The 26575-nt window shown below is 36.2% G+C and overlaps 1 protein-coding gene across 4 annotated transcripts in view; it reads left to right on the forward strand.

Moving 5' to 3' along the window:
• Positions 1–26575, forward strand: part of Gyf (GIGYF family protein Gyf) — a 112001-nt gene that overhangs the window by 75045 nt on the left and 10381 nt on the right. For all 4 annotated transcript variants that reach the window (XM_081737397.1, XM_081737399.1, XM_081737398.1 and 1 more), the window contains exons 15-21: positions 7537–7583; positions 11307–11574; positions 12754–12869; positions 15937–16135; positions 17035–17208; positions 19813–20029; positions 25349–25603. In XM_081737397.1, the coding sequence (XP_081593523.1) occupies positions 7537–7583; positions 11307–11574; positions 12754–12869; positions 15937–16135; positions 17035–17208; positions 19813–20029; positions 25349–25603 (1276 nt within the window). The remainder of the gene's footprint in view (positions 1–7536; positions 7584–11306; positions 11575–12753; positions 12870–15936; positions 16136–17034; positions 17209–19812; positions 20030–25348; positions 25604–26575) is intronic.

Raw genomic sequence — 26575 nt, forward strand, 5'->3', positions numbered from 1 at the left:
ATATTCTAGACCCAAAATAAGGGAATATGTGTTTCATATTTTCCTGGAAAAAGCGGTTGGGTGGGCATAGACTCCGCAAAACCTTTGATCATCAAATATCAAAATTGCTAATAACAGTATTTCAGAAGTGCCTAAAGGTCATGAAGAGTTGCAACGAAACTTTATGTAAAGCCAATACGCAAACAGGAAACGAATATTTGTTTCTTTTTTCATTTTCTGCGAAAAAACTGTTTTAGAGTGCAAAAACCCCCACCCAAAATTGTGAAAGTTGACGCCGTAAAGGCAAGAAGAAATGGACTGAAGTGAATGTAATTGTGCACAGATATTGTATACGTAAAATGAGGGAATACGTGTTTCGTATTTTCCTTAAAAAAACAGTTGGGTGAGGCGTAAACCCTTCCAAACCTTTGATTACGAATTAGCAAAAGGGCTAATAAGTATACGTCAGAAGTGCCTAAAGGATATGGAGAATTGCAACGAAACTTTTGTAAGGGCAATACGTTAAAAGTAAGCGAACATGCATTTTTAGTTTGTGTGGAGAAGCAGTGTTGGGGCCAAGGCCTCGTCCGAGAAAAGCAAGTATTATCGTAGAAGTGCAGGAAGGAGGGGTCGAAGAGAATGAAATTGTGTGTAGATATTGTATATGTAAAATTAATGCAATTCGTGTTTCCCAATTGTCCCCATCCGATTTGCTTCAAATCTGGCATATCAAAAGTAAACAGAAAATAAATAGACACGGGTTTTTCTTTATGTGGCAATTGTTCGTTTGTCTGTCTGTCTGTACCACGCTAGAGTGCGCAATGTTCAGTCTTTGAACTTGAACTTTTAAGGGTAGAAGCAGGACACATGAAATTCACTGGATTTATGCTAACTTTTAGGTCATCTATCTATTGGTAAAAATTCACTATTTTAACACTAGCCGTTTCCTACCTATGGCGTATTTTATAGTATTTCAGGGGGCGCCTTTAACCCTTACAATATTTCTCCACATAAAAACGTGTCGATTTCTGTTACTCTTGGTGTGCCAAATTTGAAGCAAATCCGAAGGGGACAATTGGGGAACACGAATTGCCTTATTTTACATATACGATATCTACACACAATTTTATTCGCTTTGATCCACTCCTTCCTGTACTTCTACGATTATATTTACTTTTTTCGGAAGAGATCTTGGCCCCAACACTGCTTTTCCACACAAAATAAAACATATGTTCGCTTACTTTTTGCGTATTGTCCCTACAAAAGTTTCGTTGCAATTCTCCATATCCTTTAGGCACTTCTGACGTATAGTTATTAGCACTTTTGATAATTCGTACTCAAAGGATTGGAAGGGTTTGTGCCCCACCCAACTTTTTTTAAAGGTAAATGACTAAATACACGTTTCTGATTTTTTACAGTTTGCGATTGTTCAAACCTTCTGGTGTATGTATTGTGTATTACAGTAATAGAAGAAAATTGTCACTTTGTTGGTATTAAAGAAGAAAAAAATTGAAGAAGCATCTGAGGTTAAATTAATATCATGGCAGTCAAGGTGGAACAAAACGAGCCCTGCGGGGCTTCTAACCCGTTCCTACTACTACTATCACTGCTTATACTATGGATTCGTGTAGCAAAACGGCACGCGTAACGTAAGTAAATCACTTTTTTGAGTATTATTTATCTTATTTTAATGAAAAAGTGTTATGAAAATTAAAAAAAAAAAAAAAAATAAAATATAAAAGTAAAAAAAAATTCCTTGGCCTGGGTTTGAACCTTCACCAAAAAGCAATTATAATTACTAGTCCATTCCGCTAGTACACACGACCACGAAGACCGCCTGGATTTCTGCTATATTTCTGCTACGTGGCGAGAAACGGATAACTAACCAGAACCGCGTATTTAGCTCCTATGAGTAGGATGGAGCGTGATTTAAAAATATCCTTCTGAACACTGATGAATTTGTCTACGTTTTACTTTCAAGGCCTCCGTTACCCTTCCTTTTTCATTTGTTTCTGTTTACTTACCTCAGATGAGTATCTCTAAGTGAAAAAAGAACTGTAGCCATCTTTAGAATATTGATATTTGTGATAGCAATAATAGCAATAGGACTTATACTACTACTTGGTTTTCAAGCAGGCACCGCTTCCCTCCTCCCCCCTTCGAGACTAGAAATGAAAAACTTAAGGATTAAACAAAATAAAATGAGAAAAAGACCAGCGTTAAAAATTAAAAAAAAAAAAACCTACAAGAAGCTTTTGGTTACTCTTTCTTATGAGGAGATTTGTATTACTTTCAATACATGGTGGCGAGGTGAGCGTGATATCCTGGAAAACTCAGGGAATTTGAAATTTCTAGAAAAGTTACGGAATTCTCAGAATTTTTGCTACTGGTCAGAGAGATTTCAAGCTTCCGAAAGCATAGTGCCTTTGTGTACGCTTGGACATTTTTTATCATAATTTTTCGTCATCGCATCATTGCAGAATCAAACATGTTATTTCAAAAACAATTTTTTACTGCTCCTTTAACCTGTCATTTGGAACAGACAGTAGTGGACGGAATAATAACAACAAAAAATTATGTGGAAAGAAATTTGTTAACATTTGATTCAACAGAAAAAGGAACACAGATAGTGTAAAATTTTTAAAAGATATTATTGAATATGTACTTTTCATAATAGTGAATATGTAGTTTTTATAATAGTTGAGGTCTTAATGAAAGGAAAAGTGTTATATTTGAATGAACAGAGGAAGGAGGTAAATATTGTAAAATCTTTTTCAATACTTTTTTTTTTTTATTATTTTACTCGAGTTTTCTTCATAGTGTGTTATTAAAATATTTACTAACATATCTTCATTTTATTGTTCTAACAAACTAACATGTTGATAGTAAAGTAGTTTAGACTCATTGAGCTCCTGGTCCTTCAGAATTTCATGTCACGCCCCCTCCCCTTTACGAAATCCTGGCTAAGCGAACCAATATTTGTTCCAGTAAAATAGTGTAGAATGATCGAGCCTCTGGTGTGATGACCATAGTATTTCATGTCACGGATTCCCCCCCCCTTCCCCCGCACTTCACGAAATCCTGGCTACGTGTCCGTTTCAAGACACACAGCCTATCAAGTTTTAGAGGAGCTAACTACTGAAAAAAGTTGCAAAGTCAAATAAAATGACTTTTGATATATAGTTAGGCCTTAATCCAAAGTGGGATGTTATCATATCACTTTCATTATAATAATATCTTAAGGGATAGTGCGGATCCGAATTTTTACGAAAAAAATCAGTATCTCACAAGCCGTTAAACTTAGAGCTGAAATTCAGTAGATTAACTCTTTATTGAAAATGAGCAGAACGTCACAGCATGTTTTAAAATTCTTCTTTATGACAGGGGTGGCACTTCCTATATATGCAAAACTGATAGTGGGTTGGTTTGTAAAAATAACTCAATTCAAACTCTGATTAGTTAGAATTTAACAACATTTTATTACAAGTATAAATTCTTTAGTCAATAAAGAAAGGCCTTGGATCATGTGTCAGAAATGACGACGATGTGTTTTGTTGGGTCATGGTAAGTCATGGGTGAGTCGATGGATAGTGGGTCACGGTTGGTGGTGAGTCGTGGTGGGTCAGAGTCGGTCATGTTGGGTCGTGAGTCGGGTGTTGGGTCACAGTGAGTGGTGGGTCGTGGGTCACGATGGGTGGTGAGTCAAGTTGTTCATTGACCCACGCCATCACTATCTCAGGTAGGTCAGTGGTCGCGGTCCCGTGTTCGATTCCCGGTGGGTGATCCTTGAAATTGTATGTCCTCAATGTATCTGTGTTCATGTCCCTGTCGTTCAAGGTTACTGAAAATAAATGTAAAACAAGTATTACTAAGTATAATAGAGACAACTTACGGAGATACTTTCGGTGAATCAGAAAAGAAAATGGTCTGAGGCATCAGATTCTAGTTAAGGGGTCGAATTACTCTTAAAATCAATTTCTCCTTCATGTCCTTGCGTATTTGTATGTCTATTTTTGTTTTCTAATTTAAATTTAAAGTCTCTCGACTATAGTATTTTATCATGACCGAAATCAGTGTGTTTCGTCGTTATCGTAAACGTGTGCAGTTTGCTACATACACGAATGTTTTTTGACTCTTACTTAGCAAAGCAGTCTTAGCGTAGTGGCGTGAGCATTCGTTTCGTAATGCAAGGATCCCGGGTTCGATTCCCGCTGTGATAAGTTGTTGTTATCAAACTACAATATTCATACTTCTGATGTGTAATAAAAGGAAAAATACTCAATTTCTTTCGGTCTTACAAGTTAGAGTAAAAACGGCTTTCTTCGCAGAGGAAATATTGTACTAGCAGTATGACGTCACATGTCTGTCTACAACCTTTTTTCGTTCTGTAGGAGAACGTAACGTAGTAGCCAACAATTCATGAATGCATAAGGATCATGCTTCGGGCCTAGTATGGGCCATAAATGTGTCTGAAACGATATTTCTTACCAATTATTCCGAACGTCTTCCACTATTACTCCTACTCCTAGAAATGAAATAATATTTTCGTTCGTCATTTCCAACACGTTCCATATATCCGTTCAACCAAAATTGGTAAATAGGAACTATTCTTTTTTATATTCGTATGTATATTTTGTTAAAATATCAATATAACGCATACATAATCCAAAGTCTTTTATCCAAAGAAAGCGTCTTACTATGTATCGTGATGAATACAAATTCTACTTAGTTTCTGTTTAAGCATCCGAAGTTACGATATTAATATTGCCCAGGAGCTGACACCTTCTTTCTGCCCTCTCGTTTTCTTTCGGACATAAATCATTCGAAATTATCTCTTATCTTTTCTTTTTCTTTTCCTATCAACTTCAGTATGCTTATTTACATTGCAATAAGACGTAATATTGAGGTCTTAAATCTTCAGCAATAATAATAATAATAATAATAATAATAGTAATTGTATTAACATTTTTAAAGTTGCCCTAAAATTAGACAAAACTTTCAGATAAGTCGGGATTTCGGGAGTTTGTCCGGACCTCCAGGACACACTTCTACAACTATGAAAATTTTAAACGAAAGCTTTAATAGTTTCATGTAGAAAGTATTCTACTGTACGTTTTAAGGGAAATAACTGCAATAAAATAACTGAATATCACTGAACAGTAAGGTACATAATAAACTAATTTTTAGCATATGCAGAAGTAATTATAAAAGCCTTGCTACAAAAATACCTACACAGACCATAATAAATTCAATGCACTCGAAATACAAAGTAACAAAATAGCGTATAACATTCAGTCTAGAAAGCAACTGTTACTTAAAGAATGGACATGCACTATTTCGAGAATCGAGATAAAACGAGAAATGTTTACGATACTATTCTCCTTGTCTCAATTCTCATCTCCAAAGCGAGACGATAATTTTTCCCGTCTCGAATGTAAAATGTTAATTCTCGTCTCAATTTTCTTTGTTTCGTTTTAGAAAGGAGATGAGAAATTCCTCTTCTCGTGGGCAACACTAAACAAAACCGAAATATTTTTACCAAATATCTCATTTCTGGTTGTAATGTTATGCCCTGAGTGATAATAAGCTCCTAACTTTTAAGCTTTTATGAGATAATAATTATTATTATTAGTTTCTTATAATTGATACTTTTGTTATTCCTAAAGATTTGATAGTTCAAGCATTTAAACATCCGAATATTCAAATATCTGAAGATAACAGAGCATATGTCTTCGCTGATCAATCGCCACCGAAAATTCTAAAGTAAAAGAAAAATGTACTGGTCGTTCGTGGATCCGAGTTGATTACATTCAGATTATTGGTCAAGTGCCTTGACCACTGAACCACAATTACTACGCAGTAATTGATTCGTCTTCAGTTGCTTTACGATTATAATATACGCGCCGTATTTCATTCAAAATAAAGGAGTTTTGTATTTTGATTTTTAAAAAATCTGAAATGATAATAATTTAGTGAATACAGTCATATATTACTCATCGAGTTCTCAATTACATATTCCTGTTTTGAATCTGACTTGACAAGCTACTGTTTTGAGCAAACAGAAAAGGCTCTTTATTTAATCGCACCCAAATAAGTAATGCTTTAGGTGAGTGGTTAGCATTGTGGTTTTCTAAACTGGTGATCCGAGTTCGAGTCTCCCCCTCGCCGCTTACAACTTTTTAAAATGTTTCATTTACAAGACTGAGATGCAGTTGGATGCTGCTAAATGAAAGATAATCTCCAGTGGAGAAATTCAGTGATGATGTAATCCTGAAAATAAAGGAAGAAAAATGAATAGAGAAAACGAGTTACAGATTTAATTCTGTTAATGGTTCTATATTTTTTATTAACCGTTAATTTTGTGCATTTTTAAATTGTTGTTTATTGACACTATATTCTCCTGTTTTCTCCTTGTGTCTCAGTGTGTAAATTTTTACAAATATTATTCAAATTAAGAACCTTCAGTTATATTTACAACCTAAGGGGAAATACGCTTAGTACGGATAGGTTATCCAACTCGTTTGAGTGTTATCGAATTTTGCATTTTTAATATTTACAAATAAATTAGTGCATACCAATATTTAGCAGTTTCGAAAGTCATTTAACGAATAATGAAATCGGACAAGTTCTTCTTTCGAAGTAATATTACGTATCAATCAGTGGCGCCGGAACCTAAGAGCTCAGGCCCTGTTAGACACCCAAAATTTTCATTAGAGGCTGGGTTCTTTCTCTGAATGATCCATTCATACTTTAATTGCTTTGCAGATAGGACTATTGTTAATAGTTTGAAAACTCAGTGCAAGGCTTTGTGTTTATTTAAAAGAATAACCTACTACATATACCACATAATCTATCCGTATATTATTTGATACGCATATATGTACAGTCATTTGAAGTAAGTTATCTTGTTTATAGTTCCTCATTTGAGTTAATTATAAGATTATTTAAGTTCCCGGAGTTCTTCTCATCGGCGCCTCTGTTGTCCGTATATTTTTTTCTGGTATTGTGCTGTTTACTGTGAATACAAATATCCAAAGACTCCCTTTTATCATTTCGTCAGGCAGCATTTCTCCTCACTTCTGCACAAAAACCTTCTTTACGATTTGTTCTTTTAACAGGTGGGGCAACTTCATGCTGCTGTTCTAGCAACTCTACCAGGCGTAATTAATCTTGGAGCAGGGGTTAGTTGGGTTGCCTATCTCGCGGACTTTGTAGATCAAAATATCTGTGGCCCACTGTACATATGTACTTTTTAAGTTTGGAGATTTTTTTTTCTCGAAAAGAGTGCACATTACATGCGAATGAATGCGGAAAATTGAGGCGCCTACATTTAGAAGACTTTGAATCTCAGTTGGTTTATGAAGGCTGCAGAATGTAAGCATTCGAAGTAGTATAAAGAACTAAGATAAGATTCAGCTTTTATTAAGGAAAGACTGATCGAAACGTAATTCTAGCTGTTGATAGTCTTAATTTTGTAGATACAAACTGTTTAATCTTATTTTATCTTGTTGCAAATTATTAATCGTTTTATTCAATCATCTATCATCTACTTTTCAGGCGGAACAGATTCGATTGGAAGAAGAAAGAAAGAAAGAAGAACTAAGGTAGAGTTTTTATTTTTAAGTATATATATAAACGCATTTTTTTACTTTAAGTTACTTTAGGTGAAGTATAACGATTTAAAGAAACAGTGTGTGTAATAATTGCTTATAGATCTTGAGGAGTATATGATTACATTATATTATAATTTACTGATCTGTGTCATGTTCCTATAATCATGATAAATTCTGGGGCAACTAAAAGTTCGAATTAAGCGTCTCTTATTCCTCGGTCGTAGGCATCTTCTATCGAATGAAGAGAGAGAGAGAGAGAGAGCTGGCCACATATTTTACTATTAACCGGAATCTGATTGTATATTATGAATACTTTTTTCTTTTCTTTTGTTTTATGTAGACGTATATATCTATATCTCATTTGGACTTGTCTATTGCTTGTAAAGCTCAATCACAATAAAATATTATTCTATTCTATATTAAAAGGATCAACGTCATAAAACTATGAAATCTTTTTAAATTATAACATTTCAATTTGTAATTGTAGTATTACAGTACTGTTAGAAGAATGTTGAAGGCCCCGTATCGACACTCAAAAAAGTGTAATTGTTAAGGCACATTTTATCACTCGACACAATAATAAATTTTATACCTTTTTGTTCCTGAAATTCCAGTAGTAAATTTTTTCCATGTATAAATCCTGAATGACATTTGTGATTTTAGAGAAAAGACACAATTATACTGTTTAGCTGATTTTTTTCTTGTTTTTTTTTCGTTTTACTTTTTTTCTTTTTTTAATGTTTTGATTTGGATTTACGTATTACGCAAGTGAAAAGTCCTTAAAACATAAATGCTAACATAAAAAAAAAAAAAAAAAAAACCCGCAAAATACGAAGAAACAGTGGACTTGGGATGCTATGCAATTCAGGTCTTCAATTATAAAGCCAGATAAAATACGGCGGGAGCCGTTGTGGTGTGCTAAATGTCGCTTGGCCGGCCGTAGTCCGTTGCCGTGAATTGTGAAGCCACGTTATTCAGTGCCAGATACGTTTTAATTATTGTTTAATTAAAATATTATAAAATATTTACATCTTCATAACTTACTGTGAAATGAGATGCGAGGAAATCAATAATGATCTATGATTAATAGTAAGTTTTATGTGGCTACAAATTTTCAGGCTGACAATGTCCGAGGAATGGATTCTTTATAAAGCATACAAACAGGCAAATAAGCAGGAGGAGGAAATGGCCATGAATCTTCAGTTCGGGTAGTCTTTTTAATATGACAATTTGACAAGTGTAAAGAGCTTGCTGTCTCAGTAGTAAAGCACTCATGTACGGGAGTTACGTTTAGATGTGTAAGCAACTCGTATGGGAAATAGGTAAAGGAGTTTATAGTTAGATTAAGTGACATTTGAAAAAGTGATCTTCAGGAAGGCTTAGCAACATTCAAGGTAAGATAGGGGTAAACTTGATAGAATAGGATCCAGGAGCGATTTTTTTTTTTTTTTTCGGATTACTTTTGAATTTCAGAGTAGTTATGTTCTCAGCTATCGTCCTGGTCAATTTCCTATTCCAACATCCTCCTTAGTCTTGGTGTGTATGAAGGCTTCCCAATGCATTTTTTTTTTTTCATTCTGACCTTCTTTATCTTGGATTTTTCCACATCGTACTACTTTCCTTTTCTCTATTCTTTTGTGTTTCATCGTCTCGCTGCGGCCATTTCTCTGTGCATGTGGACAGTTTTCTGAGATAAACCTTTTTATTATTATTGTTATTCCTAGTACATTTACACTCTTTCACGACCGGATGTTAATGCGTGTCATTCCGGTTGGGGCACTTTTCTCATATACAAACCCGAGTATCCATGTTAAGCAGTAGTTCCTTGTCGTCATTTTATGTATGGGTTTTTCCTCTATTAGATGTTTACATAGTTTGCTAAATAGTTCTACTGCTGTAGTCTCCTAGTATGATCGAGTTAGCATGGTTAAGCGGTGTGAGACATTAGATTGGGCGTCTTCAAAGTGGTCTGTCGCGAGTTCGAACCTTAATCAAGTTCTGGCTATTATTTATTCTTTTATCATTCATTTCATATCGTCTCCCTTAGCTTAAGGGGCAGAGCAGTGAAATATAACTAAACACCTAGCTTTGTATGTATGAGGTGCGGGCTGATAAGTAATGAGCCTACCTATTAAGGAGATGTAGAAGTACCAGCTTGGGAGATTTGTGTTTAGACTCTGTTGAGTGCAACAGTTTCTCCAACCGTAATATTCTGCTAAAGGTAAAAATTTTCACCTTTATTCTCACAGCGGAAGCATGCACTTCGAATTCCTTGGGAGGTGGCTATGATTGTTGATTTGAGTTCAAACGATAGATCCTGATTTCGTTGTATGTCACAAATCATCATTGTCATCACGAAAGCGCCACAGATGTTGCACTTGCTTCGGCAGCACCATTGTCTGTTGTTTTTGGTCGGGATGAAGATTCCTGGGAACCTGCGAGCACTTGAATTTTCTCATCAAGAATTCCCGGTAGATAATGTTGCTCTCTTTACTTGGATATACTCAGCGTTACAACAATGTCCGCTCAATTATACACTGATCTTTGAGCGTCATATTATGGACTACCAGATGTTACCATCGTACAGTCGGTTCTATATGTAATTTGTGACACTCATATGGTTACTATACATCGCATCACTGTTGTGGATGACAGCGATTTCTTTCTCAAGTTTGCACGATGTTATCATGGTTTGATAGATCTCACATATTATCGATTCTTAAAGAGAAGCGCGAATCAACCAACGAACCGATAAACGGTCTTGGAGCAGATATCGAATGGCAGAGAAGATTTTTTATTTCACTATATTTTATTCACTTTATTTTATTTTTTTATTTAATTTTATTTTAATTTTTTAAAATTTTTTTATTTTATTTTATTTTATTTTTTATTTTATTTTATTTTATTTTATTGAGTAATCATCTATATATTAAAATGCTAGGTTTATATGTTTGTCTCCAATCCTTTCGACAATGAGATCTCGAAAACTACAAGTGATAGAAACGCGTTTCCATTGGTTCATTCCCAATTTTGTGTAGATTGTTCAGTTGTCATTCAAATTCTCAAAAACCGTGTCATTGTTGTTCTATTAAGCATTTTAGAGGCTGTTTTGAGTCTATATGATTAACATTGTTGCAGGCCGAAACTATGGTGTTAGGCAACCAGTAGAGAAGTTACGTGTGGCGGGTTGACGGACATTGCAGGCGCTTTGTTTAGATCTGAATGGCAAAACCTATTGCATGCGGCAACTTCAAAGGCCTCAAGAGACGCAATGAGGCGTACTCGGACCGATGTGGATTTATTAGAAAAAAATACTTCCACTTGATATTGTGTTACTTCTACAAATTGGCTACAAATTCACTCCAACATCTATACATAGCAATTCATTTCCTTTGTTAGTCTCCTGTCCTTTACTGATGTAAGGAGACATGCACAGTGGGAAGGAGATTCGCATGCAGCGAGTAGACAGCACAGGTTCAACTCGTAGTGACCCACTAATTTCTTCCATATCTCGAAAGAGAAATTTTTATTATCTGGCTGTACTTCATGAGAACTATAATAAAACACATTACATCCAATGCGTTTATTATACAACACACAACTCATTATTCATCGCTAGGTAGAGTTGCTACTATTCAATCTGCCTTTGTATTTTTAGTATTTGATTCTGCTCTGTATTACGTGAGTGAATGTTTGAATATTTTATTTTCACAGGAAACAGGAGGAGTTGAAGCGTCAGGAGGAGGATGAAGAGAAGCGGCGTCTGCAGGAGGAACTGAGAAAGAAGGAGGAGGAGAAAAACCGTCTGGAGGAGCAAATGAGGAAATTGGAAGAAGAGAAACGATTGGAGGAGAAAAGACGGAAAGAGGAGGAGAAGCGTCGTCAACAGGAAGAGAAGAAACGGTTGGAAGAGAAAAAGAGACAGGAGAAAGAAGAAGAGCTCAAGAGGCAGAAGGCAGAGGAGGAAAGGAAACGAAGAGAGGTAACACATTGAGTTGATTATTTCTTTATTTCTGTAATGATTAACTTAAGATAACTTCCTGACTTGTTCTTAACACACGGATGATGAACTCAAGTGAAAAGAGACCAAAACGGACGGAGTATCGATGAGCTAAGAACATTAGCCCGATAAAATAAATATTAATTTAGAGTCTCTGATAGTTTTTAAATAAATAAGTTAGTTGAGTTCGTATATAGGAATGAAGTTGGCCATACTAGGCATGGATCAAAGTTTTAGATAAACATTACAAACAAAAAACAGTGATGAAATGGCATTTATAAATAGAGAAAGCAGAAAGTTCTCGAAAATTCAGGAAAAATGAAATATGAGGAATCAGGAAAAAATTGTGTTTAAACTGTAAATCAAGAAAAATAGAAGATTTTTGCTTAGGAAATGAAAAATTTTCAGCTTTGGTTTATATTTTGAGATAAGCCGTTAATTCAATGAAGCAAACTGAGGGCGAAACATGCTCACTGGTTAGCATTTGCTTTCAGGAACCCTTTTTTCGGAACAGAAGTTTCAATATATTTTATCGTGAAATTAAGGTGAGTGACAGTGACAGAGATACCATCCTTCCACATATTCAAAGGAGCTAGATGATGGACTTGCTAAAATTAATTGTTTATGTTGCATTTTCAGGTATAATGCTAAAACAAGGTAGTAACGTATTAACGTTCATTAATATAAAATATGTAAGAAAACTACTGTTAACCTGCATTGGGCAGTGCCCCCTCTCTCCGCATTTTTATTATGTTAAACCTTTACTTGCATATGCAAAAATATATATATTTTTTTCAATATCGTATTTTTTATGGAATTTGGGGAAAAATTGAAGTATGTGATATTAATATTCTTAATTCTGTTTTATTTTATTTCCTACTCTTTTTAGGAGACCATCTTTTTATTTTTAAAATTATTTTTTAAATTTTTAAATTGACTGAAGCGATATCTTGCAAGTTTTAGGAACTCCTAATGTTACAGCTGTTCCTTGGGGAGAAGGGTAAGCACTTTCAATTTGAAAAAACTTATTATATTAATGTGTATTAACTTGAAGTTTTATAAAATTAATTCAGTATTAAATACAGTCTTTGGTTAATTTCGTGTTTGCTTACCCACTGTTATTAACCAAGCCTTTGTTATGAATATTTTTGTATATTGCAGCAGGAACTAGAAGAGCAAAGGCGTCGAGAAGAGCAGAAACGGAAAGAGGAAGAAAGACGAAGAAAAGAAGAGGAGGAGAGAAAGCGAAAGGAGGAGGAGGAGGAGCAGAGGAGAAAGTAAGTAGAGAAAACAGAGTTTTACCATTAAGGACAGACCGTTGATTGAAATTTTCTTTCTGTATATGCAGTTGGCATTAAACTTGCTTTTCCAACACTGAGTTGTTAACGGCCTAACGCGGTTCTCCACACAGGAGTCAGGACCAGAAGAATCTACACAGAAGCACGTTAATTATTTGGATATTCAGCATCTCTAAATATAAAATTTCTTACCTGTATAAACTTTTTTTTTTTTTTTAAATTTAAAAATGAAATAACATACTTAATTTATACATATTGCTTTGTTCAGCTTATGTTCTATCATAGAAATTACGTCTTTCACGTACCCTTGTCAGAGATGCTACAGGCTGTGGTTGGATTGTCAAGGTGACAATGATTCCCACTAACCTACAGTGCATAATAGTAGGATGACAGATTAGCAGACTGAAAATGCTTTGGAATTGGAGAGATAGGATATCTAAAGCAAATTAGAAATTAAAGCTTGCTCCCATCATCATCAGGTATTCCTCCATTATTGGCAGGTCACTTGCTACAACTGAGTAGCTTACATGTTTGACGGTCTTCCGCTCTTCTTCGTCTTCATGTACGATTTCTCTGTTTTTATATTATCCATTGTCTCCTTCGTCCCCTCCCTTTCTTTCCTGCCATCGTACCATCTGAAACGTTTCTCATGATACAGTTCCCAAACAGTTTCTCTTCCTCCTCTTAATACTATCAAAAATTGTTCTTTCCTACCCCACCATTTCTAACACCCTCTCATTCGTTTTCAGTTTGACCCAGCTAATTCTTTCCATTCTTCTCCACACCCACATTTCGAAAGCTTCCATTCGTTTTTCGTCATTTTTGCGTAGTGTCTATGTTTCTGACCAATACAGCACAACACTCCATACGAAGCACTGTTTGAGTTTTTTTTTTCAACTCTGTTCAGGGTCTCACAAAATAGCCTTTTCTTCCTCCTTAAGGCTTCTTGCACCACTCCTATCCTTGCTTTTATTCATTGCACGTTCACACTTTCATATGATAACTAATAATGCTAGCCAGGTATCGAAAAATAGTCACCTGTTCTACTTTCTTCCCTTCTACTTCTATATTTGACACTGACTTCGTTCCAGTCACCATTTTGCGTTTCTAACATTTATTTTCATCCCATATTCTTCACAATCCTTCCTAACATCTTTTTGAGTTTCTCTTTCAAATTCTGCAACAAACGCCATATCTAATCGTTCTACCACCTACCGAAATACCGTCTTCATTTTGTAGGCTCTTTTTCATTATCTACTCTAAATAGATATTTAATAATGTAGGCGAGATACAACATCCTTGTCTAACTGCCCTCCCCTCTGTCATTTCCTCTCCTGTTCTAACACTTACTTGTATAAGTTTCTTAGGAGTCTTCCATTCCAACTCAACTTTCTTTAGGACTTCCAGCAACAATTTCCAATTCACACGGTCAAAAGCCTTCTAGATTAATAAATACAACATACGCTTCGTTTCTTTTTTTCTGTAAATCTTTCACCGATCACCTTTAATCCAGTTGCATCTTTTGTGCCCTTACCTCTCCTGAATCCGAACTATTCCTTCTCAGTTTTTTCATTTGTTCTTCCATATAACCTTCGCTTCATAATTCGAAGCAAAATTTTTGCTGCATGAGATATGAGACTAATAGTTCTATAATCTCACATGTCTTTGAGTTCGGTATCATGATCATGAGCATCTTCAGGAGGTCTTTTGATCACTCTCCTGTTTCATATATTTCATTGCAGAGTCAGAACAATTCATTCTTGCCTTTGTCTCCCATATTGGTAATAAATTCGATTGATATAAAATCTACTCGGTTGCCTTTCCATTCCTTATCTCGGATATAAGCTTTTTCAAACTCATACTGAAGAATACTAAACCCTTTATCATCGCCACCTACTTCATTTTCTACTTCAACACCTACACCATATGGTCTATTCCTACTCTCATATAGCTTCAACATATTCTTTCCATCTTAATACCTCCATTCTCTCACTTACTACTTTCCCATTCTTATTTTCTACTGCAATCGTAAAAACCCCTTGTTTCCTCCGCAATTCTATAGATTTCACTTCCTTGTACATTTCCTTATATTTTCCAAATATTTCTAATTCTTATGTATGATACATGTGGTCCCGGGTTCGACGCTCAGTGCCAGAGCATTAAATGCATTACGGTGATTCGGATTGTACCTGAAATTGTAGGTTCACGTTTCATGTAGCCTCGGTGTTGGAAAAGAATTCTAATCTTCAGCTTTTCGTATCACTGTCTTCTACATGTTCCTATCTTGTGTCATATCCGCTGTAACACCACACTGAATTGTTCCTAACACTTTCTCTCCACTTTTTCTTTGGCTGGCCTCAGGCTCATTAAACGAAAAGATAAAATAACCAAAATACAAGCAAACAGAATGATGATTGATTCTTCCTAATAGTTTGTGGTATATATATTTTCTTTAAAAATATATATATATATATATATAATAATAATAATAATAATCATTTAAGCATAATATAGCATAGCTTCATTTAAGCGTATACACTGCATGACGCTTGCATAAAATTAGTGAAAACTACAGTAATTGTTTACATTATTTTCTTACTGCGGTGTGAATGGAATAAAGAAATAAAAATATAGCCTGAGAGACTGAAATACTAAAGTATTGGTGTAGTGAGATACATTAAAACTTCTTCTGTATTTATTTGTTTATTTCTATTAACGCGAAAGGAAGTACCCGTTGTTGTATCGAGGAGGAAAAAAAAAAGAAGCAAAGCTGATCTCTCAGGCGCACATGAGTATGTCATTTATTACACTTAAAAAGGGGAAATACATATAACAGCATTGGCTTGCCAGCTATATTGAAACACTATCTGTTGTCTACAGCGGGATACGACTCAACGAGATGGGGAAGGGAAAAGCCATTAAGAAATTACGACCATACATGTTCTAGTTTATTAATAAATGTTATTGATTGGTAAAGAAAAATGTTCAGGGTAAAAAGTCTTAGTTATTATATTCGCTAAACTAACTGAAAGTATTTTCTTTTTAGACAACAGGAGGAGGAGGAGCAGCAGCGTCGCTTAGAGCAGCAGCGCCGCCAGCAGGAGGCTTTGAGACGTCTTCAAGAACAGCAGCAACAGCAGAGAGCGAAGGCTGCCCCGTGGAGTCAGCAGGCGCAACCAACGCAGATGCTGGACACCCTCAGCCTGGCAGAAATTCAGAGACTACAGGAAAAGGAGAAGCGCGAAGTAAGCATCCAATAGGAAATAAAGCTTAAGATATTATTATCACGTTTGCAATGTTGTGCATAACCATGTAAACAATGGTGTAAACTTATAGTACACTTGAAATATAAGTCATTTTTCGTGAGTTATACTAAGAAAAAATGTAGTGAGGAGTCAGGGAATCATAATTTAGTTAGAAAAGTTCAACGAAATTAGTTATACAAGTTTGGCAGGCACCGTGTGTGTATATTGTTTGGAACAACTCTTAAAATTTGGGGCTTTCCCTGACAACAAAGTTACTTGAACCATCCATAGGAATCCTAATCAGTGTATTTTATCTGTTTTCAGTATTGCTCTTCTTTCCATAAATTTCGATGCTGTTTCCTTTCCTTTTTTTTTTTCGTTGTTGTTGTTGTTCTTCTTCTCCAAAACAATATTTCAGACATTTCCACTAGCTTTCCATAGTTCGTTTGTAGTGTCCAATTATTTCTATCTTCCCTACACCACAATAACCCAAATGGAATATTTAATAAGTCTGTTTCACACTCCTTATTTAACGATTCACAAAATATCCTTTTATTCCTATCTCAACAATGGGAAATAAGATGGTCTTCAAAGGTACTTCCCAAATAATATACAGTACTATATACATTTCTCTTAATTACAATACTCATTTACATCAATAGGTGATAAAGTAACACAAAAGTAAATAAAAATACAAAAATATCAAGAAAATATCTCCCAGATATACAAAAACATGCAGTAGCACATACTACAACGATATGCATTTTAGAAAGAGAAAAGGTGAATAACGTGGACGATAATTATTTCTCCTGAGTTTAGGATTCAAAATTCTAAATTCTAAATACAGATATTAATTAATGCTAGAAACACGGTATTAATGTTAATTTCTTTTGTTTTAGCAACATCAACATCAGCAACTACTGATGCAGTTGCAGCAGCAAAGTCAACAGACAGTGGAACACCAATCAAACCAGAGGAATCCTCTGCAACTCAAATGGGCAGAGAAATCGTCTAACATTTGTCCTGTCAAGTCGTTGGCCGAGATCCAGGCAGAGGAGCAGGAGCAACTGAAGGTACGCAGCACTGCTATTGAAGTGAAATCTTTCGTTTGTAGATCACAATTCTGTTTCATACGCGGTTGCGCAGTTGGCTTGGAAGTATTGTTGGGATAATAATGCTAAATTTAATGAGGCTACTTGTTTTCTGAATGTTTAGGGGGAAGTGGAGGACCAATATATATATATATATATATATATATGCGTGAGTGGTACGTTGTGGTGCTTGAAAAAACTGAAATATTTCGTTGGCTTGCTTCGCAGTTTATTAGTCCGGGAATTTTTCTTGAACTGCTTGCTACTTATTCCATATTCATATAGGGTCAAGTAAACAAGAATGGGCAACAAATCATGAATCAATATGAAAATGAACCAAGTCATCAAAGTGTTTCAAATGCCACAAGTACCACATAGGTAAAAGTCTATGATTTTAAATAGAAATTAACAACCTAAACCTATATTAGTTATCATATTTCCTTTATATGTTAATATCTTGCTTGTTTATTCGACTTGTTATTTGAGACCATGAAAGGTTTAACTGGATGCATGTAATAGAAAGACAGTTTGTTATTTTAAATCATTGTATTGAACATTAATGTTGTAAAGGAGAGATTATCTAACTATGTACGACTATGTCGAGATGATGAAATAGTGCTTGTCCATTGCTCCCATATTTCTAGACCAAACCTCCGGGATACCCTGTAAACATTTACAGTAGATTCGTAATTATATACTTGCGTACTGAAATAGAATTAAGTAATTGACATGTCATGGCAGAGAGTAGATTATTCCTATCAGTTCAGTATCTGTGATTAATAAGATTTTGTTTAATATCACACGAATTATATTAACGTATATCTTGGAGGGAAAGCTGGAAATATCAGGTAGAAGATGCTGTCTAGCTTTTGCATTACGCCTAAGGTTGTAATAATATACAGGGTGTAAACGACTGCAACGTGTGAGCAGTTTACTTATGTAGTAGAAGGCCACGACCGTATATAGTGTTGCCAGATTGGACTACAAGTAGCGGATTGGGTGATTTTTTTAAGCGTCCTCGTTACCAAAATTACAAATTAGGAGACACGCTACTTTCTGGGTTACTTTTAATTATGTGCAGGCTATAAGTTTTAAGAATGCGGTACATATTTATTTTTATATATGAAATCACAAATTATTAGTTTTATATAATACAGTAAAAGTGTCGTTGCGTAATTATTCACAGTGAACAATAGCAGGGCTCATAGCAAGTCACTTTTTTTAAACTAAAAGTTACTTATTTTTCAAGTTGGTCACTAAAAGTTACTATTTTTCAAATTTGTCACTAAAAGTTACTTTTTTGGGATGTAAAGTGACTTTTTCGTGTGATTTATGTTCTGCATTGGCAGTTTTCTAAGAAAAATATAAAAATAAATGGAAAAAGGCAGAAACTTGTTACTCATTATTCTTCTGAAAACTTCAATACTTGCTGCCACATGTGGAACAGTCAACTTTATTCTTTCTAAAGCACAGTGGATGGTTGGTGGATGCTTAAGCTCTAGAGCTGGGGTGTCTATTCTTTCTTCTACAATATCATAATAGTCTTTTAGTTTTCTCTCAAAATAGTTAACGCTCCGCTCAACGTTGTGTATGTGTGTGTGTGTGTGCTTCATCATGTTCGTCTTGTGTTATGCTTCTTGTATGTTCTTCTTAAGAGTAGGTGATGAATTTGATTATTTCATAGCTTTGAGAACTCTCAATGCTAAGTTACATATAATGTCTGGGATGAAGAAATTCGGAAATAGGCCAGAACTAGTTCCACTTACTCAGAAGCTTCTTACATCTGCTAAGTCTGCTTACCGTAACTACAAAGCGTACTTCTTCTTCACCTCAACCATAGGTTGGTGGGCAACATGGAAATTTTGAAACTTTTTTCTCGCTTGGGAGAGCTGTTTTATACTCTGATAAGGCCTCTTCTTCGTAACTGAATCTAGATATTCTATCCTTGGTCTTCCTCTTTCTGGTTTTCTTTCTGCCTTTCCCTCTATCAGCACAGTGATCCAATCGGAGTGTCGAATAAGATGAATAAGCATGCTTTTTCTTCTTTTTCCTATTATTTTCATGATCTGTCATCCTTCATTAGCTTCCTTTAGTACGTCTTCATTCCTTTTCCGTTCGGTCCATGATATGCGCAGCATTCTGCGCCAACACAGAAAATCTAAGAAAGGAGGAAGCTCAAAAAGAAGTAAAGAAGAAAAGATGAAACAAAACAACAAACAGAGAGGTGATGGAGAAATTGACAAAGGAAAAAAGGGGCATGATGAGATTTTGGTCACTTTTTCATGTGCTTTTGGTAACTTTTTCGTGTGATTTTGGCCACTTTTCAACTATTTATAAGAGACCAGGCCACTATGAGCCCTGCAATAGTTTTACTAAAAATGACATGTTCAATACTAGTTCAATTCTTGTTTTAGTACTTTTTAAATCTCCAGATATGACAGCACTAGATTTGTTATTAATGTGTTAATTGAAAATGACTGCTTCATTTAGTGGTGAATGATATATAGTCGCTTGATAACAAAATATGTATTTGTCATGCTTTCTAATACAACAAATAGAATATTATAATTATTTTGTTAATTTCAGCAACAGGAGCGTGAGCGAGCCGAGAGGTCGCAGCAGGGTCATATGTCGTTAGGTTCTGCCAGTATTTGGGAAACGGCTTCTCAGAATCTAACGTGGGCCAGGGCTGGAAACCAAGGTCCACAGAATTCTCAGGGCGTTCAGAGTGTGTGGTCAAACGCTGGTTCGTCAAGTAATAGTGTATGGGGCAACAACCAAAGCAACTGGTCTGGTGGTGCAGGTGAGAGTTTAGATAATTGTGGTTAGGACAGGCTTTTAAAATTGATTGTACTTGATGGAATAGTGAAAAGGTAAAACTCCAATAGTAACTTGAAGTAGGATAATAGCAGTTGAATATTTAGAATTTTCAACGGTAACATTTTAACTAATCTCTTTCTTACTCCTTCCAAACTTTTACTTCACATCATGAGCTATCTGTCACTTCTAAATTATATAAAAGAAAGGACTGGGATGCACAGTATGTCGGAAAAATAACGGAACTTTTCAAATAAAACAAAACGAATTAGGTATTTTACCAACTCTAGTTCGTTTTTTATTTAAAATACATCCTTTCCGCATCAATCACCGCTGGGAACATTCAACCAATGCTAGGATAGTTTTTAATGTCCTTTTTTGAATCGCCTCAGTGACACTCGTCACTGCAGATTGGACGTGTGTAGCATTGTCATAAAATGTTCCTTCCATGGCCAATTTTAATTTTAAGAATAGGAAATAGTCACACGTTAATAAATCAGGCGAATACGGAGGATGTGGAAGCACACTTTTTTTTTAAGCCAAAATGTCACGTACTGCGACGGTTCTGTGACATGATGCATTGTCGTCCTTTAAATCCATTGTCAAAATTTTCTGATTCGTGTCTTTCATCGTAGGTAATTCCTCCGCCATACATCTCACAGTCGAATTCGCATCGTGGGCGATCATTTCACGCGCTTGTACCACCAGCTCATCGCGATTTTTATTTTTCTGTCTGCCTGGCTTTGGATCGGCTTCCAAGGACTCACGATCGTCGCAAATTCGCGTATACCACTCGAACACACTGTACGAGATAAGCACTCGTCGCCATACACTTGTTTCGTAATTTTCAATGTTTGTGTAAATGTTTACCTATCTTGAAACGAAATTTAATATTGGCTCTTTGTACCATCGTGTTTTTATGACTAGGTGACACCAGATACGCTCACTTTTCTTGCTATAACTTGACACCCCGTTAATCAGTACTCATGATTGTGATCTCGGTTTTGTTGAGCAGATATCCAGCTTTCCGATGACACGTTGCTTCAATAGATGGAGCTAGTGGTTATCTGTAGAGAAAGAAGTTCCGTTACTTTTCCAACATATGTGTACAAACAAAAATAAAGCAGAACTCTTTAAATTCGATGGATGTTGAGAGTTGGCTCCTCTATTTTAATGTCTTTTATGTCGCACTCCAATCTTTCAGAGGGAAAGCTTCTAGATATCAAATGAAACTTCGTTAAAACACAAAAAGCTTTTTTTTTTTTTTTTTTTTTTTTTTTTTTTTTTACGAGGGTCGTTCCGAAACTCATTTTTCCACATAGTTCCCACGATTTGTTATGCACTTTCGCCAACGATGAATCTGAGCCTGCATGCAGCGCTTGTAAAAATCGGAACCAGCTGAGGCTGTTTCACAACAGCTTATAGCTTTGACAACAGCTTCCGAGTCTTGAAAAGGTTCGCCACATTCAGGTTTGTACACAACTCTCTGGTCGTTATCCGGTGTTTAGCATGGATGAGTTGATCAAGACGCTCTTCATTGCGAGGGATGACAGCTGTGCAGGGTGGCTTGTCGTGAACACCCTTTTCACCACCTTGAAAACGCTGTACCCATCACATTGCTCACGTCTATTGTATCGTCTCCATAAACCTTTACCAAGCGTCGATGGATTTCAATCGGCGCAATTTCTTGACCAGTGAGGAATTCAATCACACATCGTTATTTTATACGCACGTCCATATCAGGCTCTATTTGGAACAACTATGCTGGCGCCAACTACCACAAAACATAGCTGCAAATAAAAGAGAGAGGTTCAAGCATTAGCACTACACCAACGACATCTGGCACGGAGATATAAAGTCAACACAAAAAATAGGAGGCATTAATTTCGAAACGACCCTCGTGAAAGCTCCAGCGCGTAATTCCGAATAATATATTATGACTAGACTTGGGATCGATATGCGCTAATAACATACGACTATGCACTAAAAATTACGAAAATATCCACTCAGATATGTAGTAAAGAGATAAATACGCTCTAAAATATGCAGTACAGTGCCAAAAATCCAGTATCCCTATTCTGCCTTTTATTGGAAGAGTAAGTTCATTATATTTGCTAATGTTATGTTCAGTATGAATGAGTTGCAATACAAGATATTTGTGTATATGTAGAGAAACCAATATAAAGGATTTTGCCTTTAGTTATGTTAAAATAACGATTGGACTTCAAATTCATGCCTGTATTTACTGAAGTTCTGAGCAATAAACGAATGTATATATTTCCTTATAAGTACTGTATACAGGGCGGTCCAAAAAATGGATACAATAATAAGTGGTAAACGCTGCAAAATATAACCAAAGTAACAATGTAGGTAAGAATTGAGGATGGGGAAAATGTTTAAGAACACATTACAATGACGTCTCCCACCTTGAATTTTACGCAACTGTTTTAATAGAAACCATAACATGTGATACGACATTGAATTCCGTAGAATATAAATTGTACTGTTATTTTTGCTCCACCGCCCCAACAAAAAAAGGTTAATCATACTGCAAGGACCACGCATTGTTACAGGACGTGTTCCCGTCAATTGTCAGATGCATTGTGATTTCCTTTGGATGCTGAACATCCCTAATTTTCCTCACATACACAACGGACTTCACATGACCCCCACAGATAGTAGTACAGTGGCATCAATTCAGGGGAACAAGGGGGGCCATTCCACAGCACTTCGCCAAACAACCCAGACTTTAGGAAACTGCTAATCGAGGTACTCATGGAGACAGGTACCATAATGGGGTGGGGTGTCATTGTCCTGGAAAAAACTTGGGGAATGACTCCTCCTCCGACAGTAGTGATGCCAAGATAATTTCCTCTAACATGCACCAATAACCCATCGCTGTTAGGATCTCATCGATGAAGATTGGAAGCACAATGCGAGTTCCCTACACGCCACGCCACACTATTACATTTTCGGAAACACCTGCCGATGTATCAAACCAGTGCCGACTACTATCCGACCAATGCCTTACGTTCTCTTTAACTTCCTTCGACACGTAAAAGTTTGCGTCATCAGTAAACAATACGTCAGAGGCGAATGTAAAGGTTTGTCGTAGCTGAGCCTGTGGTCCATTGAGCAAATTCCAGATGATGATCTGAATCATCTTCTGTAAGGTGCTGGTGAAATTGCAGATTAGAAGGGTGCCACTTATTCTCACTTGCATAATGCGTATGATTAAGGTGCGAGTAACACCACTTTCACGGACTACACTATGCATGCTTTTCCTGGGAGTTCTACTGAATGATTCGAACATTGCCACAGTTGTTGCCGTGCGTGGTATACCAGTCTTCAGGCGATTTTCCACAAGTTTCTTGGAATGTCTTCAGCACTTTGAACAGCTGTTGGTAGTCCTTTGATGACTGCGATTAAAATCGTTTGCAGTCGTCCTTGTTCTTATGCGCTCTGCATCAAGGCAATCTTCTGCTCGTAAGTCGACACAAACACACGACACAAACAACGACACAGCAACGACACAAACAAAGAAATAGTCATATCTTCGTAATGGAGAACAAAAATAACAGTGCAATTTAATTTAATTTCTACGACATATCACATGCTTTGGTTTCCATTTAAGACAGTTGCGTAAAATTCAAGATGGCGTACGTCATTGTGATATGTCGTCAAACATTTTCCACCATCCCTATTCCGTACCTACATTGTTTGATTACATTTTGCAGCGCTCCCACCATTTATTAGGATCTTTCGAGACTTTTGGACCATTCTATGTTTCAAAAGTTAGTTTATCAGTATTGAGAAGCTCAGATCTTATCTGTGTTCCGAATTTTAAAATGCAATTGTTGATAAAGAACAAGAACAGTTTTTTCTTAACGTACAAATTAACCTGACGGAAAGACTATTGAGAAAGATTACACGAAGGTAATCCAGATTATCAGGTTTGCATTTCAAAATTTGGAACTCAGTAAGCTTGTAGCATTTCCATTGTTTCTTACGTACAATTTCAAATTTTTATAAGCTCATCCCATACGCAGTGTCGTATTTTTGCACTGTGAGGAAAAGAACGATAACTTACCTGAAATACTACCGTTAGTCAGAAAAATAGTCTTCATAGAATTTCGTAACACTCTGCTGCCTGTCAACCGTTTGTTGAATTCCCTGCCGAGAGAAGTCACTGGCTATGGAGGCAAAGAACTGGGTCACTAGTCGTCACACGTCCTCATCGTGTAGTGTTTTCTCGGGAAGGTGGTTTTGCAGGCTACGAAAAAATTAGTACTCTGTTGGTGGTTCAAGATTAATAAAAATGCCGAGTGGGGGTATTTTTTCCCAACCATATTCCTCGGTCTTTGCACAGGTCTGTCTAGCCGTGTGTGGGCGCTCGTTATCACCGTGGATGAGCACACTCTTGCAATGAACCAGAGCAGGAAGTTGCTCCAATAGTGCAGTCCGTAGGCGTTCCCGCTGCTGACAGTAGACATCTGCATTGCCTGTTACGTGGCAGAAGCTCAAAATGGATTTTCACGCAATGTCTTACCAAACACTCAATATCGCTGGAGATGTGGAGGTCCTGGTTTGGCGTAGTGCCTGTGGCCCTCCTTTTAGGTACTCACGACAGAAAACCTACTTTTCATCCCCTATTACCATTCTGTTCCGAAATGGCTCTGGAGCGTTAACCATGGGATGTCCATTTACCGAGTTTCACCAAGTACGACACGTACCAAGTTCCTGCAGATGACCATGAACGGTCGTATGGGTGATATTGAATTCATGGCCAGTTCTTCAAAAGTTTACATCAAATTTGCCTCTACCACTGCTTGCAGGGCATCGCTGTCCAACTATACAGATATACCTTCTCGTGGCGTATCAGTGAGACCGAAACATGTGTCACTTCTGCACATCCCTGACCATATACAGCATTGATGTTTCGTGGCGTTGTGCTGGCTGAATGCCTCTACTGAAATTCATCCAGCATGACGTATCACGTGTGGTCCTCTGACACTGCCATGATCCACAAACCACAATTCCAAAACGTAGAGTAGACAGTTCTACACACTGCTGCACAATGAAGTATCCTATATGACACAGTTATGGCACATACAATCTATTTCACTATTAATTCGTCAGATGGCGTTATTGCAACGGTCATCGCCAAAACGACATTACTTATGTGGTGAACTATGTTAATTTACGTTACTATAACAATTTTAATGCTAGAAATGTAATTGTGATTTTTATTTCATACAGGTTGTATTAATATAATGTACATTAACCCCTGTTTATATTTTCTTAGGTTTTTGGGATGAACCAGCTCCTGCCCCTGCGAAATCCAACAACAAGACAGGAGGGAAAAACCCGCCGTCAGAAGGAAGCGGTGGAAACAAAACTTCCGGAATGGGAAATGCCAATACGAAAAGTGGAAAGAATCGAAGCAAGAAAGAAGAAGAAATGGTGCTAAAAATATTCGAGCAGAACGCTCAACGATCAACGGATGAATTTACTCAGTGGTGTAAGCAGACGCTCAGTGGATTGCAGTCATCTGTCGATAGTAAGCATTCTGCTAATTATTTTATTAGATTTATTCGTACGAAAATTGTTTTCTAGGTGTTCTCCGTGCAATGGGATGAATAATTCGTTGACGAGCAAAGTTGCAATTCTTAGCGATTAAATGGAGAAAAATAAGATTTTAGTGATAAGTTATAAAATACGAAGAGTAGGAATAATCTTGCAATAAAGATACGAGTGATGATGCAGCTAAATTAAGAAAATGAAAGCGTCATTATTCATATTCTACACCGAGACCATTTTGTTGGACACAACTGCCTTTATTAGTGCAAATACCATAGTATTCACATCTTCATATTTAGGTTTTCTCATTTCGTTGTAAATTCTGGCTAAATACTAGAATTAACACTAAACACTATACATTAAACAGTGTATGTTTATTAAATTCATCTCTTTTACTTATTAGACATCTCACTTATAAAGTTATTGTTAATATGTGAAGACATCTTCCTATAAAAATTATGAAGGAAAAATATTGAATATTTTCACACTTCGTCGTGTCACTACCACATATTCATATTAGGGGCATTCGATAGCAACGTTGTCATGTCAAATTTTAAGTTAATTTTGTGAGAAAATATATTTTTGAAATTTCGATTTTTATATATGTATCACATCTAAAAAGTGTTGAGCTTTTGGAGGTAAATTTGAAATTACATTTATTGTGATTTTAAAATAGCATTATAAAACCAACTACACAATTTTGTTAGATTATCTTCTTCTATTTTTATAACAGTACCATAATCTCATCGATATAGAACTTATGGTTTGTGATAAAAAAAGAATCTGACATACGGTTTTCACAGCGCTATTTCAGACTAACTAAAAACACCATTCAAGGAGTTCTGCAGAGACCGAAATGAATCAGTCTCACGGTGTCAGGTCCAGCCCATACAATGGATGCATTAAAACCTCCCAGCAAAGTTCTCTTAATTTTTGACGGGTTTAAAAGATG

Source organism: Thermobia domestica, chromosome 13 (genome assembly GCF_964235325.1).
Source record: "Thermobia domestica chromosome 13, izTheDome1.hap1.1, whole genome shotgun sequence".
Lineage (NCBI taxonomy): Eukaryota > Metazoa > Arthropoda > Insecta > Zygentoma > Lepismatidae > Thermobia > Thermobia domestica.